Source organism: Pistacia vera, unplaced genomic scaffold (assembly GCF_008641045.1).
Source record: "Pistacia vera cultivar Batoury unplaced genomic scaffold, PisVer_v2 Contig291, whole genome shotgun sequence".
Lineage (NCBI taxonomy): Eukaryota > Viridiplantae > Streptophyta > Magnoliopsida > Sapindales > Anacardiaceae > Pistacia > Pistacia vera.
The window spans coordinates 40,189-56,227 of record NW_022196103.1 but is presented as its reverse complement, the minus strand read 5'-3'; the positions used below and the strand labels follow the sequence as shown (position 1 = coordinate 56,227).

Here is a 16,039-nt window from a genome sequence, read left to right as displayed (position 1 = left end):
GTTGATTGTTTCTTTGTCTTCCAGGAAATCAAGGACCCCCTAAGCTTTATATAGTAACTAATTAGTGATTTCCTTGTCATCGGACATATACCCCAGTATGAGTCACAAAAGGCTATTATATCTATGTATCTTGGTAGAAGAAGTCCTAGACTTGGGTAACCTTTTAGATATTTGAGCACTTTAGTTGCTACCTCCATATGGAATTCTTTTGGTCCATGCATGAATTGGCTTAGGATGTGAATAGCATAACTTATATCTGCCCGTGCCATGGTGAGATATATCAGTCTCTCCACAAGTCTTTGATAAATGGTTGGATTTTTTAATGGAGAATCAATTTCTGAAGATGACACTTCTTCATCATATTGTTGACTTGTGAGTTTGGTGTTCTGCTCTACTGGAATCATGCTTGGTTTACATGCAGACAATCCAGAATCTAATACTAGCTCAAGAACATATTTTCTTTGGCTAAGGGATATGTCGATTGGAGACCTTGCGATCTCAATTCCCAAGAAGTATTTTTGGCTCTCCCAAATCCTTTATTCGGAAATGTCTATTGAGATATTATTTCATAGCTCGAATGGCAGGTTCATCATTCCCTGTAATGAGGATATCATCTACGTAAATGATTAGAGTAATAAATGATGTACCTTTGCGTCATGAGAAAAGAGCATAGTCATTCTTTTCTATGATTTTTGTATTCCATTGACAAGATGTTTGCTTTAGGTTGTAAAGGGACTTTCGCAGCCGACATACGGTACTCTCCTCTTAGCAGAGAAGTCTCAATGAGAGATCTATGTAAATCTCCTCATGAAGGTCGCCATGGAGAAAAGACATTATAGACATCTATCTGGTGGAGGGACCAATCACAAATAGCAGCACCATCATATAAGAATGCTCGAATGGTTACATGTTTAGCAACAGGGAAAAAGGTTTCTTGGTAGTCAAACCCTTCTTGTTGAGTGAAATCTTTGGCAACCAAGTGAGCTTTGTAGCGTTTAATGGACCTATCAGCTCGATACTTAATTTTATAAACTCATTTGCATCAAATAGGTTTCCGATGGTGAGGCCTAGGTACAATGTCCCAAGTATAATTATGGGGAACATTGAGTTCATCAGCCATGGCTTACTACCATTGTGCATGAGGAACAACATCTGAATACTAAGAAAGCTCTTGATCAACATAGATTTGACTGACACAGATCCTTGGGCAGAAGAGAACAATCATAATTGACATTATTAGAAGTAGGGTAAAGGGTACTTAAGGCATTCTAAACAATGGGACAAACATAATCAATTGTCCCAACAGGCGGTCGGGTAGACCGTGTGGGGCCAATTTTGAGTGATCGGTAGAATTGTCAGGAAGAGTAGGGGATGAGTCTACCGAGGGAGAAGACTATGTGTGAGGATCTATGGAAACAGAAGTAAAGTCTAGAGCTGTTGGAGAGGGACCCAAATCAGCTGTAGGAGGTAGGGGTGTTCAAAATCAGTTAACCAATTTTGTGAACCAAACCAGCTTTTCGGTTCAAGAATTTTCTTGAACCGAAACTAAACCAGTTAAGGGGAAAACCAGTTTTTCAGTTAACCAAAAGATCGGTTAACCGATTTGTAAAAACCGATTAATCGATTTTGAATCGGTTTTAATTTAATATTTAATATTTTTTATATTTTTTAATTTAATATTTTTATAATTAATCGAATTTTCTTATTTTATATTTTAATTTAATATTTTTTATAATAAACCGGTTTCGAATAACCGTTTTTCATATTCTCCCAAACTGGTAACCGAACCAAAAATTTATTTTTTAATTTCTTTGAACCGTAACCAAATTGGTTTTTCGGATAATTGGAAGTTCGGTTTGGTTCGATTTTTGCATTTTTTTGAACACCCCTAGTAGGAGATACCACGCCCCCTCTCAAGTATTTCCTATCCCATCGGATCCAAGCGCTCTTAGGGACTTAGGATCCCGAGAGGAGGGTGACTCTCAAGTATTTCTTACCCTGTCGGATCCAAGCGCTCTAAGGGACTTAGGATCCCGAGAGGAGGGTGAATTTTTTTAAAACAATTTGCAAAATGTTTAATGTCATTTGTACAAATCAAAACATAATTCTAAAAACGTAAATCTTAGAAAACAATTTACATGAAACAATTGTATCAGAGTGCTCTAACATACAAACATCATGCCAACGAACATGCATCTGTGGGCCAACCAAAAGCGTGTAGCATGTATAGGGGTGAAATCGAGTCGAGTCAAGTCGAGTATCTGGTAAATCGAACTCGACTCGATTGTTACAGTATTGAGTTCGAGCCTGAAAAATCAAGTTTGAACTCGAACTCGGTACTTGAAATTGGAAATCGAGTTCGTATAATCGAGTTTTTTTTCGAGTTTTTGTCAAGTTTTAATCAAGTTCGAGTTCGAACTCGATTTCGAGCTCAACTAACAATACTCATCTTGGCTGAACTTCTTCACATTATTTTGCATCAAACAAGCATCTAAACAACCAATACTTCTTATCTTACATCATACATCATACACAAACACTCAAGAATCAACTTACACATATACTACCCAAATTAAAGCTTAGATTGGGTTTACTTACCTTGAATTTGCACAACACTAATGATTCAACCTTCCTTTGCTAAAATTATTTTCCTCTTGGACCTAAATCATGTAAAAACATAAGAATTCAAAACTTTAAAACTTAAATACATACTTTTGTGCTAGAATCTTACCTTTGGATGCTTTAGGATTGAAAATCTACAAAAATTTAAGCTAAACCCTATGAATTCTCTTTGAAATTTGATGAAGAAGCTTGAGAGAAAATGGATGAGAGGTGGCGTGCCCAAAGGTGAGAATGGCTAGGGTTTTGTCAATTGAAACCTGATAACTAATAATATATATATATGTGTGTGTGTGTGTGTGTGTGTGTACATTCCCATTTTGTCCTTGCATTTTCTAAGAAATTTCATTTATGTCCTTTAGTCATTTACCTAATTGCCCTCATTTGTATCATCTTCTTCACATTATTTTGCTTCCTTACACTCACCACTTTTTCATCTAGTTGTGAGTGAAAAAATCATTTTACCCTTATTCTTTAATTTCTTTATATTACTTTACAAACACGTATTTATCTCGACATCACATCACGTGTATTGTCCATAACCTTTCTACCACTCTATTCTCATGGCTAGTACACTTAATACATTATATTTATCATACTCACTTTTCACTTGAACATGTGATTCTATGTGAAATGACCATTTTGCCCCTATCAAAACTTTTATGGAATTCCACTATAAAACTAGTTAAATATTTTCGCTATGACTATAGAATAATCCCTACCATATTTCTGAATGTGGGTATTACATAGCGTGACCACACATTCACCCCAAAATGAAACAGGTATGTTAGCTTGGTGTTTGAGAGCCTTGGCTACTTCTAAGAGGTATATGTGTGTTAGTGTATGCCCTAGGAACCAATCGTGTTATTGGTCTTAGGGCATTATATCTTGTAAATACTCTTTTGAGAGTGGAAGAAAGAGTTCTGATTTCACATGTTGTTTACTGCTTTATTTATACTATTTATAATGCATGTGAAATGCCCAGATGATACGGATCTTTAGAAGATCAAATCATTGAAGCATTCCCTACGTAGGTAATGTTAATTGGGCAATAACATTGCATAGTAGGCATGCTTGAATATCATGTGATGGTATTAGTGTGGGTGATTATAAGAGGTATATCACTAGGGCATTAGCATGGATAAAATGTTGGTGAACTGTTTATCGAATATAACCAATTACGATGAATCACATGGACATTTAGAATGTGGTCAATGATACATCGTAGGATCATACTAATGTACCAATAATCCTTAGACCTGAGACATTATAGTTGGACTCGACATATGATGCATATGATTCACATGGTGTATATACACGAGACTAGTCATGTTTTGTGTAAGAAGTCGGTTTGGTTATATGTTATTCATGTGCGAGGACAAATGATGGTCAAGATGGGATCCGTTGACTCGAAATAGTTTGGTCCTGAGTTCCCAGACAAATGTCAATAAACATTGGAAAAAGAAAATCTCTGGCTAAAGTACAAAATAGTCATATGAAAAGGAGTTTCATGATGGCACGTTCCATTGTATTGATTGACAATTTGGATAAAGATTAAGTTAAGGGTTTTGACATACCATGAACCTATACTTAATCAGGATTAGACGATGGAAGGATTCTACTACATCAAATGTATGATCGGAACAAAAAAAAGTTCATTGGAGTTTAACTTAATTGTGGCTTAGGGGTTATAAAGCATTGCTAGATGCTTATCATGATCGATGAGAGTTTTGATCATAAAAATTTATGACGAAACATATCGGATTGTGATATTGGGCCCACGGCTAGGTTACAGTGAACCTAAGTGGTCACACCTAAAAACCAAGTATGAGAAGAGAGAGTAATACATATCGTTAAAGGTTAACGTTGTTCAGATGTAAACGTATGCATTCAAATTTATGTATTGGTGAGAAATGATTACTCATGGGAAGCTAGCACTTATCAAGGGTAATAAGATAATTTGGTCATTATTGGATTGGATTCAATGATAGACTAAAGTATATTATTGAATTAGATTCAATTATGGGTTAAATATTAAATAGGATTATTTTATATGCCTTGATTATCAATTTGTTTAAATCAAATATTTAATATTAAAGAGTTAATATTAAATTGAAATTGTTTCAAAGACTTAGGATCAATAATGATTTAATATTAAGGAGTTAATATTAAATTGAAATTATTTCAAGGACTTGAAAATAATATTGAATTTGTATTAAGTGTTAGTACATGATTCATATTAATTCAAGGACTTGAGAACAATTTCAAGATGGTGCTTGTATATAAATAAGTGATATTCCCAAAATTTAATCTAATTTTCAATTTGATCGAAAGTCTCTCTCTTGAGCTCTCATGGTCGGCTCTCTTTTCTTCATCTTGGGATGAACTTTACTTTGAGGATTTTCATCAAATTTGTTGAAGATCTTGAATTCATTTTCAAGTTACAAAAGCTCTAAAGCATAAAAGGTAACAATTTCACCCTTTTAGTTTCAATAACATGCATATGACCTTATACTATGTTTTACACCAATTTTACCCTTTCTAAGCATGAATTCTTACATCGTGTTTTTGTTCAATTATACCATTCTGTTGAGGTGTGTGTATACACATGAACTTTCATGGATAATGCCTAGAGATGAAAAATATGAGGAGTAGTGGTGATTAAAGAAATCACAGGTATTATCTGTTCGAATACGTTGAACGGATACATTGAATTGTGTTTTGACATGGAGATACACGCCTTGATTTTGGTAAGTGTTTGAGTTTTTGAATTCAAGAGATAAACCCATATACCTCGAGAAAAATCATCAACTATGGTAAGGAAGAAACACGAGCCATCATGGTTAGGAGTGTGATATGGTCTCCAAATATCAATATGAACCTAGGGAAAAAAGGCGAGTAATGTGTGATGTGCTGTGTGGAAAAGTGGTTCGAGATTGCTTGGCAAGAGAATAAATTGGACAATGAGGTTGTGGAACAAAAGCACAATGATCCAGTCTTTGGTGTAAAATTAAGAAACTTTTATTGAGATTTGTATTACGATCAGAAAATTTATTATTTACAATACAAGACAGAAAATTTGGAGATTTTCCCACAAAATCAGTGACCCAATAGTAAAGACCGTTATGAACCTTACCCGAGCTCATTAGTTTCCCAGTCAAAGGGTCATGAAATTCACATGTTAGGGAAGAATTTTAAACAACAACTGTTATCATAACAGATTTTGGAAATTGAAATAAGGTTAAACCTAAAGGCTAGAACAAATAAAACATTATGGACGACTAAAGTTTTGGTAAGTTGAACCGTTTCTATTTGGGTGGTGGGAACCATTGTTCCATTGGGCATATGGACATATGTAGATGATTTTGTGGATGTATGGCTAAAATACTTGGGATTGCAAATGATGTGGTCACTGAGTCAATTATCCAGATATCATCTTTAATGAAATTTAAACAACAAGATGTACTTGCATAGGATGTCCGATGTCATATTAGCTTGGGGAAGCTGATTGATCATCTTGAGTAACTGTTGGTATTGTTTAGGATTGATCGTGGGTGCTAAATTCCCGGTCCCCAAAGGAGTATTTGTGTTTGCTTGATTTATTGTAGATCCAGTTTTCTAATTTGGTGGACATCCATGCAACTTCCAATAAGTGTCACGATTGTGATTTTTCCTCTTATAATAATCACAATAGCGTGCACTTTTTCCAAATTTATTAGACCTTGAGCTATTGGACCCATTGTTTTGATATAGGCCCTTAGAAGTTAAATAAGTTGGCCTATTTGATGTGGATGAACTCGGCCCATGTGAGGTATTAAGAAAGGAGTTGGGCTTGGAGCTGTTGGAGTCGTTGGATTGCACAAATGACTCTAGGCCGTTCAAAACAAATTTGGCTCCATATAAAACCATTCTCTCATTTTCTGGAAAACCTAGCCACTCATGAACTCCTTTTGCGCCTCCACCATTTTCACTCTTCACCCCTTCATTAAACCCCTTTTGTGTGATGTTGAATGCGGAGGTGTCGCTGGTGTGGAGGCCATCGTGTGAGTTCATGCATTGGCTCTCATCTTGCACAACCAAATGGTAAGTGCGGCAGAGCGATGATGCCAGCGTTGTCGCTAGAATCTGAGTTCTGAAAGGCAAAAAATTGTCATTTAATCCCATTTAAAAATGGATCAATCAGTCTTGATCCTTTACGCTTTTTATTTGTTGAATGATCGTTGTCGACCCTTCAAGGGGTTCTTCAACGGCATCCAACTCATTCCATACCACCGAAAAGCGGTTAAAGTACGATGTCACCGGTAAGTTGTTATGTTTGATCTCGGCAAGAGATTGCCGTAAAGTGAACAACTTGACCAAATCAAGCTGGCCGTACATCTCTTTTATGTTTGCCCACATTTCTTGGTCATTTTCTATTTGTGGTAGCCCGGTGGCAATCTCCTAGGGTCAAGGAGTTGCTAATCTGTGCTTGGACGAGAGTGTTACAGCGTATCCAATGTTTGAGGAGATGTGGTTCAATCGATTAAGGAAAGGTTCCATAGATGAACCTTTCTTTGTCCTTCGTGATCAGTGACCACCGGAAGTCACATGCCCATGTTGCATAATTTTTAGATCCAGCAAGTGTTTACTTTACAAGCACCAGTTCAGATTCATCAGACGCCGATGAGTAGAGAGGGTTGCCGGGTTCTGGCCAATTGGAGTTGCTTGGAACAATTTGGAATACTGGGTAGGGATTTTGACCTGTCGGGTTGGTGCCTGACCCATGACCCAGAATGGGCTTGGGCCATATTGGGCTTGACCAGAATTTGGACCCGATCTAGAATTCTGATCTCGGTTTTGTTGTCTGGATCGGTTTAATGTTGGTGAAGTTGTGAGTTGACTGCTGTCATTTGGATCCATGAGGGAAGTTTTGACAATGGGCTTGGGCCATATTGGGCTTGACCAGAATTTGGACCCGATCTAGAATTCTGATCTTGGTTTTGTTGTCTGGATCGGTTTAATGTTGGCGAAGTTGTGAGTTGACTGCTGTCTTTTGGATCCATGAGGGAAGTTTTGACTCAAAACTTGGTGATTTTGGAGGTTCTGGAAATTGGAAAAACGTAGCTAACTCGATGTGTTTTGTTTGCAGTTTCTGGTAAATTGGCTAGAATAGATTTGCTGGGTGAAAAGAATCCAAGTGCCTTATTTCACAGAATCTGGAAAACTGGCTAGAGAGGATTTGCTGGGCGAAAGCGAGATTAACAAGCTTGCTCTGATACCATGTTAGAATATAAGCAAGAAGGGCAAAAGAAGCAAACTGTGTTACTGAAGAGTGCCAGAATAGAAGAAGAAGACTCAACTGAATCTGTCTATTGTCTTGTATGTTTTGTATTAGAAAGTGTTCAATTTATAAAAAAATAAAAAAAAACAATTATGAATGTAATCAGAGCTATAATTACACAATAATTGAATAAAATCAATTGTTGAAGTTACTCCTGGATATCCTGTAATTTGCTTGATGCAGGATGCATAATTCCAGCAGTCTTGTCATTCATTCCATATTGCATCATTCACAACTCAGTAATGATATGAGCAGTTAACTAAAGAGCTTGACTTATTTTGGTTCTTACAACTTTATATTTTAATTCTCATAAGGCGATTGCCTGTTCAGCCCATTCTTTCAGTGTACAGACAATTTTCTATTAGAATTTCTTTATAAAAACGATTCTGTACATTTATTTGGTTTTGATTTTATGAAGCAATCCCTGAGGGGGATGATGAGATTTTTGCAAGGCTACCCCACGCCCCGAAGAAATGTCTTAAGGGTTTCATCTCGAGGATTTAGCCTACTGCACTCTACAGTAGTAATAAATAGCCTGCGGCTCCTGCTTTTTCACGGGTAAAAACAGAAATGATCTGGCCGATGCCAAGACATAAAATTTAAAAAGAAAAAATTTGCTGCTTTCATGTCATTCAATATCCAAGGAACTATAGTAGAAGATATATTGTAACTCCCCATCTTCTCTCCGGGACTTCCTGGTTCGTTCATGGACTTGGATTTTCTCAGCCACCAAGAAAGCTGATCGTAATTTTAAGATAAAAAACCCAAGAAAAGCTTCGTATCGTAAAATATATACTTCAGGCTAGGTCTCACATTCAGAACAAATGGGGCACTCACTAACGTCGTAACATTCAAATTTTCATTAGGAATATTACGCAAACTGATCTTCTCCTTTTCAGATCTGCAGCAAGAGTCACAGCACAATTGATTATTTTCTTATAACCCTTAAAAAATACATGAACATCAACTAGAGGTTTGGGCAACCAAAATTATGAAATGCCTTTACAATAGGCTTCTCGTTAACATCTTCCTCTCTTTCTCAATGCCATTTCTTTTGTGTTTTCTGCCTGCGATCAAAAGAAATGAGTGAGCATCAGCAAAATTACAGTCCGGAAAAGAGTGGAGAAACTATAATCAGAAATTTTAATTTCACACACCTAGTTTTTAAGGGATTCAGTTGGTCCCGATTATCTCAAATTTTGGCAAACCAAGTCTCTTCCTTAGTACAGATTTTCATCTGTCTGAAAAAAAGAAAGATCACTTCATGTAAACTATCACCTACTTTCACGTCTTGAAATGCAAACAAGCCTCTCCTGTAGAGGAATGAAACAAATACAACAGGCAGTTCACTCTGGTGGAGATGGTCAAGTGACTGACTGTACCCAAACAATGGCAAGTTTTGTGTTGTTATTCCAAATATCAGAGCGGGCCCTCCAAACACAATCACAGTTGTCACTGCAAATGCCTTCCCCTCTACAAAATACATAAACACAGAGCATTAGGAAGTTTAGTGAAACGAGCTCCTTGATTTGCGAAGACCGCCGATCAAGAACGTAAAGATCTAGGAACAATCAGACTTTGAAGAATCATGACCCGAAATGAATCTATCATCAGAATCTTAGTAAAATAATCTAAAACGCCAAAACTTGATTAAATTGATAAGTTTCATGAAAGAACGCCACAAGAATTAGTGGTTCTTGATGAGTTCTAGAGATCAAGATGCAATTAAAAAAAAAAAACAAATATTTAATTATTACTTCCCAAAAGTGTACGGCCAAAACCACCTACAACTATATATAACTAATTAATTAGCCAAAAATAAGGTTAACAACCCATTAATAGGTCTTAACCCTATAAACTAATTCAAACCCACTAATAAAAATAATAAAAGACTTAGACTTTAGTAAATAAATAGCTCCAGCCATTACACCAAAAAATCTTAAAATAGCCCATAAAATAGCATTATAAACCCCATGAATAAAGGCTTGGATGCCAACTTGGACTCAATTAGGGCTAACAAAATCGGTCTTTAATTCCTCAAACTTAGACTTGGCTTCAATCTTGTTAACATCTTTTTGGATCCCTCTGAGGCATACTCGGCTCCATGCATTTCTTTGGCTTCAAGTTCTTCAATTACGCTTGACAAAGCATGTTGCATCTTTTTAACTCGACTCCTCATAATCGGGCCCACCAGAATGTGAAGAGGATCTTGTGTAGGCTTTACAACAACAGGTTGCTCAGTCATGTCCTCATCATTTAGCCAGCCAAAACTTCTATTGTCACCCGATGAGACCATAAAGTTAACATACCAGAAATATAGCTGCAACAGAACCAAAAATCTTTTACCTTGCAAGTGAAAGCACCGTAAAGGTAATTTTGTTCATAAAAGTTATATGGCAACTAGGTCGTCTCCTTCCTTTCATGTTCTTCTGAACCTAACAATGTCTTAGTCATTCTGTCCAACTGCCGTATATTTCCCTCATTTCCATATGAGACCGATCCCAACAACAAACTCATAGACAATGCATTAATCTCAATTGAACTACACCCAGGAACCTTTCTGACACCAAGATCCTTCATTTTCCTTCTCACCTTTGTTACATCTTCCCATCTGGCAGCAGTGGCATATAAATGGCAAGCAGTGTATGAACAGTGGAATCACTTGATTCAATTTTCTCTAGCAATCCAGCCAGCCGCTCACCCATCTCAACATTGCCATAGATCTGCAGGCGCTAAGCAAAGAACCATAAAGTGGAACTATGATCTTATTGTTTTCATCTGGTATCTTTTTTATCAACTCCTCAGCTTCATCTAACAGTCCAGCTCGACCAAGCAGGTCAATGAGACACCAAGTGTTCTAGCTTTGGCTTAATCTGATATATTCTGTCATTGCACCAAAGAACTTGCGCCTTCCTCGACCAATCCTCCATGGCTGCAAGCACTTAAAACACCAATAAAGTTATATCATCGGTTTAGCCCCGACTTGTTTCATTGCTGAAAACAACTCCAATGCCTTGTTGTCTCCCATTCATGGAAGGCCACATATAACTGAAGTCCAGCGGCTGTATCCTTTTCCCTTAGCTTATAGAATATCTCCAAAGCCTTCTGTGTACATCCACATTTTGCATACATTTCAATAAGTGCAGTACAACAACTGCATCCACTGTAATTCTTTTTCTCAATGTATCCATGAATCCATTTCCTTGCTCTAGAGCTCCCACCTGAGCACAACCTGTGAGGAGAGTAACCAGTATGAAATTATCTGGCTTAAACCCTCTTACTTGCATTTCTTGAAATAATGCCACTGCTTTGTCAAACCGGTTAAATTGCACATACCCATTGATCATAGCTGTCCAAAGAACAATATCCCTAACTGGACTTCTGTCAAACAACTCTCTAGCTTCATCTAGCTGCCCACAATTCACATACCCAGACACCATACTAGTCCAACAAAAACATTCTTGCTTGCCATGTCATCAAATATTTTCCTCGCTATACTCAAACAACCACACTTACAATACAGTCTAATAAAACATTTCCTATTATATTAGTGAATTCAAGCTTCTCATGATATAACAATGGATTTCATTGCCAAGTTCCAAATTTTTCAATGCTGTACAAGCTGACAGAGTGCTTACAACCGTAGCCTCATCAGCCTCAATTACTTCTTGCTGCATCCGCCGAAAAACATTAACAGACATCCTCAAATGCCCTACACTTAATGTGCCCCGATTGGACACATTCAAGAAACCAAATTTTCTCAGGCATTTCATCAAACAACTTCTTCAAATATCAATTTTATACAATAAAGCGTACATGTCCATGAGCGAGTTGCAGACATAGGTATCAAATTCAAGACCAGTTTTTACCACATACCCGTGAACCTTTTCACCTTCCTTAGCTCGTAAGTACCCAATCACCTTAAGAACAAATGGGTACGTAAAATTATCTGGCGAAAACCCATGTTCTCTAGATTAAAAATAGCAAAAGAGATTTTATAACTACCCTTCTTTGAAAAGCTCTAATCAGGAGATGTATATAAACAAACTTGGACCTTCAATATAATTGAAGATCTTCTCTGCGTAGAGTAAGTTCCCAAGAGATGGGTCCGTGCAAAAGACCATGAGCTTGTTGAGTGTATCTGTGCTTTGGTGGGCCCCACTTGAAAGATTTGTGCCTGTATTGTTTTGAGATGGGTCATAGATTTGCAGTTTTTGAGAAGAAAGAACATGATTTTGGTTATTGTTGTGTTAAGAGAAGAGCTAAACAAGTGGTTTGGCGGGAAAAAGACTGGATAACTGATAAACTTGTGGAGGGAGCATTTGAACTTTGGTGAGAACTGAGAACTGTATTGTCTAAGCTATCGAAATGGTGCAAATGCATAATAAGCAAAGTGCATATGATCAACCAAGCACAAAATGGCTACAAACCTTTAAATAAGCTTAAGGTTGAGCATGTTAGTAATATCAAGAGCACTGGTAATAACGTTGAAAGACCCAGTTAGTTAAAATCTGATAATGCGGGGGTTGGCGTTAATCAGAAAACTTTGAACCTTAAGGACCTCATTATTAGCGAGAAGGATGTCATAACTCAGATTATTCTCAACTGAACTTCATTAATTTTAAAGTAAAAACCCAAAGAAAAGTTTCATATTATAACATACATAATGTAGCTAGGTCCCAAGTCAAAACAAATAGGCTACTCACACAACATTTGTTTGCAAATATTACACCACATTGAACATTTGTATTATACGAACTCCCCCCCCCCCCCCCCGCGCCCCACCCTTTCCATATCAGAATTTCCAGCCAGTCACCAGCAAAATTGCTTATTTGCTTTACCCTATTTAAGTACAAGAAAACAGAAAAATTCCATGACAATACAAATCATGAATCAACTAAGTGTTTTTGCACCCAAAATTCTAGAAAGCTCCTTTATAATAGGCTTCTCCGTAAAATCTTCCGGTTTTCCAAATGCCATTTCTTTTGTGTGTTTTCTGCCTGGTCAAAAGCTTTGAGTTAGCACAAGCAACTAACAATCAGCAAAAAAGTATATCATTTATGTAAAGAAATTTTCAATTCACATACCCAAGTTTTTATGGGAGTCAGTTGCTCCTAATTATGTCAAATTTTGGCTGAACCAAGTCTCTTGCTTTCGTACGGAGTCTTCAGTCTGAAAAAAAGAGAGATCAATTTCAGTAACTCGTCACCTACCATCAGAAATCTATGAAACTGAGACAAACATATCCTCTAGAAGAATGAAACAAATATATCAACGTCAAAGAAAAGCAGTTCACTTTCACTTTCACTTACACTTTCACATCGATAGAAATGGTCTAAGTGATGACTGTAGCCAAACATGGCAAGGCTTGTGTTCTTATTTCTTACCCATTCAGAATTGAATGAATTTACTTCCTTCCCAGGAAACTGATTCCTACCCATTCCTTGATTCAGTATGAATGTTTCTATATCCTAATATATATGTATAACTATTCATATTCTTCCTTCTAAGCTTCAGCTTTGAGGAAAAGAATAGTTGTTTGTTGTGTTGGGAGAAACAGGATATGTCACATTGGCAAGGCTGATACCTCAGATTGATTATTACTGATGCGAAGGGAATGCAGATGAAGACTCTGAAGCTACGCCTGTGGCACAAAAGCATTTAGAGTTGCTAACGTGATATGGATGGAGGTTGGCAATTCTGGGTTTGAGGCTGCATCTTCAAAGTATATGCCATCTCACCACACACAAACCTAACCTATCACTTTCATTGAATTTTACGGATCTCAAATCAATGCTTCTCTAAAGACATAGATACTTTTGGTTTTCACATGGTCATATTGGGGAATTCAAAACCATTTTTGGTCCAGGTAAAGGCATAACACCTTGAAGCTAGTTACTGTCTTGCAGTCTACGGTAGGTAGGTTGAATAACATAGGATGAAGAGGAAATAGTAGCAGGTTTTTAACTTTACGGAAAGCATGAAATAATACTACAGCCTTGGGTCAAAATTTCAAGATTATGGAAAAAAGAACTGTACTTACATTGTGTGCATCAAGCTTGGATGCTGCCATCCCAAAATAGCAGTAGCCCTCCAAATATAATCACAGTTGCAACTGCAAAGGCCTTCCAACTAACATAAAGACATAACACTGAGCATCAGGAAGCTAAGGAAAACTTCGATTGATTTAAAGAAAATTAAAGCTAGATTTACTCCCTGATAAGATGATATTAAAGTTAACCACACCAAGAAGTATAGTCGCAAGGGAAATGCACCACAGACATACAAAACTTAAGTCATTCAACTTTTACTGATAGGTTCCCAAATCAATTACTAACTGAACAAGAAAGTGGCTTCACATTAGTCACCAAATGTTATTGCCAAATACTAAGGCCCTCACAACCTAAGTTCACTTCACACCAGCTTAAATTCTTAATTTTCCTCAATTCTCAATGTCATATGCCTCATAATTTATAATTTTACATAAAACCTCTTTCTATTTGTTGTGATTTGACAGCTACACACAGATAATTAGATATTGGTTTAAAACATAAACCTCGTTACAGAATCAAGCCTATCTTACTTAGTTTCGGTGTAAATTCATAAATCATTTAGTCAGAATTCGTACCTACTTTTCAATTGTACAACAAAGAGCTACTCTACAAAGTTAACTGACTCATGGTACATTATAAAAAGATTGTCATATTGAAGAGGTAATTTTGCTAAGCAAGATAGAGATTACAAATCCTACTTTGTTGAAGTCCTTCAGCCGCGGCCTTTAACTTCTCAGGGTTTACATGAGGTGTATATCTGTCTCGCCTTAATTCATTAGCTGTTGAAGCCAAAAATGAGTGCTCTTGACTGGGCAATTCCCACCTGAATTAACGAACAGAAACACTAAAAGCATCTCAAAAAACTCTTTATATAATTCAAACTCTTTATTATAAGGAGTTTGTCCATAAAAACAAGAGCCTAATAAAATTTTTATTCTTTAAATATAAATTAAAAAGTGAGTTTGACTCTCTATATCTAAAGAGTCAAAATGTCACTCTCTATCCCAATTTTATTTAATAAATTATAAGTTTTTATGCATTTTATTATTAATTCTCTCTTTTGTTAAGTCTCTTTCTTATTTATTAAGTCTAATTTAAAGAATCTGAATTTAAATTCAAATTTTGTTATTTATATCTAGAAATTAATAAAAATACTAATATAACATAAATCTTCGTAATGATAACCAAAAACACAACGATATTGTAAAAGAACAAGTTTAACATTATATGATAGGCAAAATTGAACCTTTTGGGGCCAAAGGTGACCTGCGGCAAAGAAAGGTAAGCCCTGAGAGGATTCAAAGCATGAGGTGAGACAGAGGAGGCATTTGGGTCAATGGGTAGAACCCACTTGGAACCTGTGGAGAGAGATGATGGATCAGACGGTCGACGGAAAATCTTGGATGGCAGAGAGTGTCTTAACACCTCGGGAAGCACGTCAGCTTTGAATTCATGCTCACCCAATGACGCTGAAGAAGAAGCTGGTGAAGCCACATTCTTGGTGTTGGTGGTGGTTTTCTCTACAATTCTGTTTACAGCTTGTTTGGATTCCTGGAAAAAAAATGCTCCCTCTTTTCCCGCTAATCTTCCTCCTGCAAGAAAACTCATTTCTGTGCGTTTGTCAATGAAATCAATTTCAGGTTTCTCAAGGTTGGATTGGTTGCTGTGGCTGATTAGATTTTGAGTAGTGTTCTATTTATAGCAGGAGCGGTAACGTTGCTGTTTTATACGGTTTCTTTTTTATTTTATTTTTTTAATGTCAATTATCTTATTGGATTATTGTTTTAATGTACCAGTAACCTTACCCATATTTTGATCAATGACCCCAATTAATTACCAAATTTGAAATTCCTTCAATACAATATAATGGTTAATTTTTTTTCAAATGTATAACTGTATATAATTTAGACTTAAGACATGATCGCATTTGTGTTTATCAGGAATTAGATAACTGAATCGTGTTAAATAATAAATTTAAAATTCTATATGTGGATTCAAATAACCTGATTCATTCGTTCAAGTTTAAAAAGAAAAACATATAACAATA

General features: G+C 36.4%; 1 protein-coding gene and 1 pseudogene across 1 annotated transcript; both read right to left on the bottom strand.

The window, feature by feature from the left end:
* Nucleotides 1–10,339: 10,339 nt before the first annotated feature.
* On the bottom strand, nt 10,340–12,063 carry LOC116134738 (annotated as a pseudogene).
* A 2,382-nt stretch (nt 12,064–14,445) lies between these two features.
* LOC116134815 lies at nt 14,446–15,697 on the bottom strand. Its single transcript, XM_031420466.1, has 2 exons — nt 15,239–15,697; nt 14,446–14,815 (listed from the first exon to the last, which is right to left on the bottom strand). Exons 1-2 carry the CDS (start codon nt 15,598–15,600, stop codon nt 14,662–14,664), a joined length of 516 nt encoding a protein of 171 aa, XP_031276326.1. The 5' UTR covers nt 15,601–15,697; the 3' UTR covers nt 14,446–14,661.
* Between the last annotated feature and the right edge of the window lie 342 nt (nt 15,698–16,039).

Excerpts from the sequence above, each read along its gene's own strand:
- LOC116134815 (XM_031420466.1), bottom strand. The coding sequence starts at position 15,600 with ATGAGTTTTCTTGCAGGAGGAAGATTAGCGGGAAAAGAGGGAGCATTT. Across the intron at positions 14,816-15,238 it reads GTCACCTTTGGCCCCAAAAG|GTGGGAATTGCCCAGTCAAG; the intron begins GTTCAATTTTGC and ends TCGTTAATTCAG.